This window comes from Microtus ochrogaster, chromosome 1 (assembly GCF_000317375.1).
Source record: "Microtus ochrogaster isolate Prairie Vole_2 chromosome 1, MicOch1.0, whole genome shotgun sequence".
NCBI classification, from domain to species: Eukaryota; Metazoa; Chordata; class Mammalia; order Rodentia; family Cricetidae; genus Microtus; species Microtus ochrogaster.
This window is the reverse complement of record NC_022009.1, coordinates 114,730,821-114,737,698: the sequence shown is the minus strand read 5'-3', so window position 1 is coordinate 114,737,698 and position 6,878 is coordinate 114,730,821. Positions and strand designations below refer to the sequence as shown.

The 6,878-nt window shown below is 49.9% G+C and overlaps 1 protein-coding gene across 1 annotated transcript in view; it reads right to left on the bottom strand.

Moving 5' to 3' along the window:
- Positions 1–5,914, bottom strand: part of Ppm1l (protein phosphatase, Mg2+/Mn2+ dependent 1L) — a 206,329-nt gene extending 200,415 nt beyond the window's left edge. The window contains exon 1 of the mRNA XM_013348205.2: positions 4,876–5,914. Within this exon, the coding sequence (XP_013203659.2) occupies positions 4,876–5,274 (399 nt within the window). The 5' untranslated portion in view covers positions 5,275–5,914. The remainder of the gene's footprint in view (positions 1–4,875) is intronic.
- Between the last annotated feature and the right edge of the window lie 964 nt (positions 5,915–6,878).

Here is a 6,878-nt window from a genome sequence, read left to right as displayed (position 1 = left end):
ACACGCTGGAGAAGAAGTGCACACGCTGGAGAAGGAGTGCACACACTGGAGAAGATGTGCACACTCTGAAGGAGTTCACACGCTGGAGAAGAAGTGCACATGCTGGAAAATACTAGCAGCTGTTCCAAAAAGAGACCCAGGTACAAAGCTCCTTGTGGGTCTAGACTCCATTCTGACTAAAAACCCTGAAATACAGAGGCTGGATACACCACTTGACTTTGAAAATAAACAAAGTTTGATGTCGATGTCTGCGATATGTCTACGGTTTTGTGACATTCTCAGAGGAAAGGCTGACTCAAAACAAGTATTACTGATGAAAATTAAGACCTGGGTGCCTGGATCCTGCAGGCAGGCCTATGTCGTTTCTCAGCTGAGCCTTAATCCTGCAGACAAGCCTACATGGTCTCTCATCTGACCCTGGATCCTGCAGGCGAGCCTACATGATTTCTCAGCTGACCCTGGATCCTGCAGACAAGCCTACATTGTTTCTCAGCTGAGCCTGGATCCTGCAGACAAGCCTACATGGTTTCTCAGCTGAGCCTGGATCCTGCAGACAAGCCTATATGGACTCTCATCTGAGCCTGGATCCCACAGACAAGCCTACATGGTCTTTTATCTGAGCCTGGATCCTGCAGGTGAACCTCCATGGATTCTCAGCTGAGCCTGGATCCTGCAGGGGAGCCTATATGGTCTCTCATCTGAACCTGAATCCTACAGACAAGCCTGTATGATTTCTCATCTGAGCCTGGATCCTGCAGACAAGCCTACACGGTCTCTGATCTGACCCTGGATCCTGCAGGCGAGCCTACGTGGTTTCTCAGCTGAGCCTCAAGACTGGAACATTTGAGGTACGCTCTTGTCTGATAGAAATTCGAACGTTCTCAAGCGATGTGTCAAGATATGTGACCTTTAATACAGGAATGTAGAAAACAATTCAATCACCTAGATAGATTTTGGCTAAAATTGCAAAGGATTGGTGGGTTTTCTTCTATACAGTACTTTAAAAACAAAAAACAAAAAACAAAAACAAGGTACCTTTTGCCTGCAGGTAAAATTATAGGTAAACGCACTACGAATAATTTTCCTAGATGATATATTTTGATTTTTATTTGTTCGGTTGGTTTGGTTTTCTGTTTGTTTGTTTGTTTGTTTGTTTGTTTGTTTTGAGACAGGGTCTCACTACTTAGCAACTCACTGTGTAGACCACATTGGCCTTGAACTCACAGAAATTCACCTGCTTCTGCCTCCCACGTGGTTGGCACTAAAGGTTTGGGCCACCATGCTCAGTCCCTAGATGATGTTTTTGAAGTTTAAAACTAGCATCTTTCTCTCTCTACTGACACAATCTGAGCTTCCCTTGTAACCTTTGGTTGTTTTGATAGTATGTTACACAAGAAAACTACCACCATAGCTGCAGATAACATTCACAAGCAGTCAACCATCTGTCCATACTGTGGAGGATAGAATGTTTCAAGGGTCCAAGAGAATAAAACTAAGAGCCTGGTCCCTTGGATCATAGAGATGAAGCTCTTTTAGACCTTGAACATCCAAATGAAGTCCTAGCCATCCAGCCTAGTCTTCAACACAAGGGCGGAGATGCATTTGTGCAAGAAAACAACAACAACAACAAAAACCTTGCTGAAACTCAACTCATAGGAGGTTGAAGTGCTAATCAGACTCCCAATTTATTAATTGATCCAAGGGAATATTCCTTTCCAGTAATCAGAAAACATGAACCTGATTCCAGAGTGCTACTTTCTCGATGTTTGTAGAATCCTTAAATAATAATCAGAAGTTTACCAAATATTAGAAAGAGGGCACAGAGAATGTGAGGAACGCCTACTAAATTGGTTATGGGTGCCCAACGAAAGCTATCGCTCGCACAGGCAAACCATCTCTCCCTTGGTTACACTGCCTCACCATGGCAGACTTCCAGCTCTTCTCTCCATTGAGTACGTCCAGCTAAGACATACTACAGCTGAAGAGGATTCACCTTACATGCATTACTGTCCCCCATTTCTTTTTGGATAAAACACTCCTAGAAAAAGCTGCTTAAGCAATTGGCCCAAGGTTACGGCAGCTACTAAGTCACAGAGATTCTAAGTCAAAGCACACAGGGCATGGTGGCTCAGGCCTATACACTCAGCATCGGGAAGTTAAAGGAGAGGTGGTTTAAAAGATTGCTCTTGTGTCCCCAGAACACCATACTTTTACTTTTAGTCTAGGAGTCTATCTCTCTTCTTAGTCTGAAATTCCTGGGGAACAGAAGAGGTGGTCAGTCATCCCGAGAGTTCTACAGATAAACATGCAATTTTTGTTTTATCTGTCCAGTAAAAAGACCAACAAACCAAAAGTCTCAAACTAGCCGTAGAGCCTTAAGAAGGTCACAGTGTCTCTGGCCATCAGCACCTCATCTAAAAAACAGGATGAAATCAACATATATGGATGAGATATACAAGGACATGTATATGTCTCTTCTGAATCTCAACAGTACTTTAATGGCTTGTCTTATCAGTATGAATTATCACAAATAAGGTTTAACTTATTTACCCTCTGTGCTGTGTGTGTTGTGTGTGCTTGTGTGCATGTGTATATATACAACTCATAGTTCAGGAAAGGCTCCTTTTCTGAAAGGATGTAACAAACATCCAAAAAGTCAAACAGTGGCACCCTCCTCTGGTGAATGTTAAAGGAGCCAAGAACACAAACAACAAGAACTAGATGGTGGGATCTTTTTCAAATGAAGAGCAAGAGAATGAAAAAGACAAGAGAGAAGTCACTCAGTAGAATCTGGTATTATCCCAATCCTAATAGCAACCTAATAACGCATTTATAGCACTTCCTAGTTTACCTTTTTAAGATAAAACAAAGTCAAAGAGAACTGACTGCATGTGATAACAGGGGCTAAAACAATTGCTCTGTTTCCGTGAGGACTGGTATCGTTAGCTATTTTACAAACAGCAAGCGTTTTAACAGAAGGAGCAATAAGAAACATTTCGCAGTTTGGCTAATAGTGGTCATCTTCTCAGTTAAAACTTTCTTAAAATGCAATGAAAGCTGCGTACATGTAGAATGATGAGTTAAGGGAAGCCTCCAGCACACCCTTTTTTGGGTTGTGTATCTACCCCAGGCACTGCTAGAAAGTTCTCAACTGAAACTTCCGGCTCTGCAGCTCCCAGGTCTTCAAAGACTCCAGTGAAAAGATTCTAACAACCCAATCACAAGCGTGAGCCCAAACCATGCCAATATGTCCTATCTAGACAAGCACAGGCCAGTGTTCTACAGCTCGGACATTCCACCAAAACTTCTAGAGCTGTGTTTTCCAAACCCAGAGTCAGATTACCAACAACTGTCTTACTATAGATAGATAATAAACATGTTTATTAAATTATTGACAGGGGAGAAAAATCACATAGTTTCCTTCACCCCCACTGATTTCAGGCACATAAAATGGCATTATGACTCAGTCATTACACTGTCACCCTTGGGACTCAGGTATTTTTTTGCACAATGTGCAGCGTCTCCTATCTCAATTAGCATCCCGTCTTTCAACTGCTCTGTGGTCAAGGGGAGGAGCACTCCAAACCACCCGGAGACTTCAGAAGAATAATGAACGAGAAACTTTCATTCTGAAGGACCCATTACAAACAGGCAGAGAGGATGGAAAAAAAAAATGCTTAAAGTCTAATTCCAGTCTTATCATCTAAGCTTTGCAACTGTTTGGCATTCTCGGCAAAGTTGGCAGGTAGGCACCATACCTGGGCAAGATACGTAAATGATGAGTGAAGAATTAAGATAAGATAACCAATCAAAAGCTTCCTCGGTGTTTACCAAAACAAACAAAAACAAAACTGCTGGACCAAAGAACAAGCAAACACCTAAGAAGAAGAAGAAGAACAGCCTTAGAGTTCCCAGAGGAGGAAGATGGGTAAGAGTGTGGTGGAGAAGAAGAGGCAGAGAAGGAGTAGGTGATAAGGAATGCTGCCAAGAAGGAGGTGGGGGAGTGTGATGCAATCAAACAGTTACAAGTGTCCAAACCGAGACAGACGTCAGGACAACGGAGCTGAGCTCTGCAGCCACATTTTAACACTCACGGCGTCTGGGCACAGGCCCAAGGGCAGGACCTCCAGGAAACCTGAGATTCCACACTCCCCAGTGTCAGAAATTTGCGAGAAAGACCTAAAGCATATTTCCTGCTCCCAGATTAAACCCCTAGCAAAGGCCTATAGAAGAAAAGAGACATCCATCTCCCCAAGCTGGTCACTGCACAGAGGTCAAGTTGGCCACTGCCTGCTCTGCGCACAGCCACCTCTCCAAAACCCAGGCAGTCAAAACCCACCACCGGGGAGGCATCTCTGACCCCTGTCCCATTGCACCAGCAAAGTTGACAGACTAGGGAAGAAGCGCAGCGTTGCCGCTGGGGGTCCTTCCCTAGAGCGAAGGAAATGAGAGAAGTCAGTTTCCTTCACCTTCACTGAGTCTATCCAGCAGATGCAGGCTTCTTCCCTTTAGGGGTGCACTGAAGGCACCACCGTCTTCCTTGGCAGCTAATTCGCCTCAAACCCTAGAATTAGGACAATGAGGCCCGAGGACAAACAAAGTTCACTGGATATACTATTAGTTCTCCCCGGAAAACTAGCAGTTATTTACTGGCATCTGACCTTGGTAAGTTTGTGTTAAAACGGCACGAAATATCCAGTGTATGTCTCGGCTACACTGAACGCTCGGACCCCAAGATCTCTTTGGAGGGGTCTTGGCAACTTAAATGACATCTGTCATCCCAGGTCATCACCACGCCCCTCTCACCCAGATCCGACCCCGCCACGCACGCGACGCCCGGTTATTTACACGCGCACGGACCCAGAGAACTCCTACCTCGCCGCCGTGCCCATCGAAGATCCCGAAGATGGACGGGTGCGTCTTGTTGGCCAAATCGGTGAGAACTTCGAAGCGATCTTCCATATGGTCTCTCCGGCCCTGGATGGAGTACACCGCCACATTATGGCTCTTGAACTCCCAGGTCTTGGAAAACTCGGCCTCTAGCACATCAAGTCCTCCAAGGCGATCGTTCTGCATAATCTCAGCCACCTTGCCCTTCACCATCTTCACCGCGTCCCGGCTGGACTTGACGATGGTCTTCACTTCGTCGGTGTGGAAGAAGTAACTCCACAGAGCCAAGCTGATGCACAGCAGAAAAAGCGTCTCGGGTCTCAGCAAAAAGTAGCGCATGATGCGACCCAGCAGAGACAGCAAAGTCATTGTATCCTCTATCATTTATTATCCCTAGAGCCCCAACCAGCAGCAGCGACGCGCGCCCCGCAGCTCGCGGGGTCCGAGCTCTGCGGGCGCAGCCCGCAGGGACTGAAGCGAAGAGGCAGCCCGGGCCGGGAGGATGAACCCACGACGGGTCGGAACAGGCGCCCAGAGCGATGGCAGTTTCCCTTTTGTCTAGGCAGCCCCGAGGCCCGTGCCCGCCGCCCGCGCCGCCTTCCTTCCCCGCGCTCTTTGTGAGACCGCAGCGACGGCGGCAGCGGCGGCCGCCGCGGGTGCCCTGGGTGGGCGACAGGAATCAAGTTAAAGTTGCGCCGAGCCGGTCCGCAACGGTGAACAGGATTTCGGGGAGCCGACGCCCGCGCGGTCCTTTTGGGGGTCCCCCCTCGCGATTCCCGGGAGCAATCGGCAGGTGAGGAAGCGCAGGGCGCAAGAGCCCGGCGGCGGGCGAGGGTTGCACGTCCCCTCGATCGCCGGTGCCGGCGAGCGTGGCGACAGCGGAGAGCTGCGATTTCGTCACACACCCCGGTGGAGCCCGAGACAATAAAAGTTTTGCGGGCGCCTGGGCAAAGGCAGGGAGACAGCGAGCCGGGAAACGCAGCACGATGGGTGCGGAGCCACCGGCAGGCTCTGCCTGCCTCTCCCCGGCACCTCGCGGCTCGGCTCGGCTCGGCTCTGCTCGGCAGCACCCGGCTCCGCTCGCCCCGCCCCGCACGCGTTGGCCCCGCCCCGCCCCTGGAGTGGAGCTTCTAGACCGCGTCGCGCTCTCACCCGACTGGGGGCCCTGAGGAGCTCGCTGTGGCGGACGCGCGTGGGCAGCAGGCAGGTCGAGGCGAACCACGGGGGGGTGGACCGGCGTCCAGCCGCCCAGCTCCAGCGGGTCGTCGGTTCTGCTTTGGGGGCCGGCTCCCGGGGACGGTGTGATAGGGAAGAGACTGCACTGAACGCTGGTTTCTCGGGCGACGCGGCTGCTAGCTGAGGAGCCGGGAGCTGCACGTGAACGGTTCCCCCTGCGGCACGCTGCACAGTGGTGCCGTCCACGCCTACCCTTTCCTAAGGCTAGCAAGATGGGACACATTTCCCCCGGCTCGCGAATCGAAACTGAGTGATTAGTTTGGCCACAAGAGGCTGTCGCCAACGAGGCCCACCTGGATCTCCCGAGCGGCGGGACGCGGTCCGGGGCCCCAGCAGTTTTGCCCCTCGGATACCAAAATCGGGGACCTCAGAGCCGGAGATCGGGTTTGTATGGCAATCTCGGGAGATCCAGGAAAGGCTGGCCTCTAAAGATTGAGACTGTCCTGGTCGCCACGGAGTGTCCTCCGCGAGCGACTCTCCCTGCGGTTCAGGTTGGCAGTCTTCTGGAGGCTCCGAAGTGACAGCTACCTCCTCAGTCCTCGCAGAAGTTGAGGGCAAGAGTATAAACAAGGGTGGACCTCGGCAGGATAACTTGAAATGTGGTCAAGGGCTGGTAGCATGGGAAAAAAAAAAAATGAACAAGTGACCTTTAAAGGAAAATTTCCACTCTCTCTACCCCTGTCCACGAAGAACGGTGCTGATCCACTGGACTGGCGTTCAGGCCTCCAGATACCCTCCCAGCCAATGTGTCC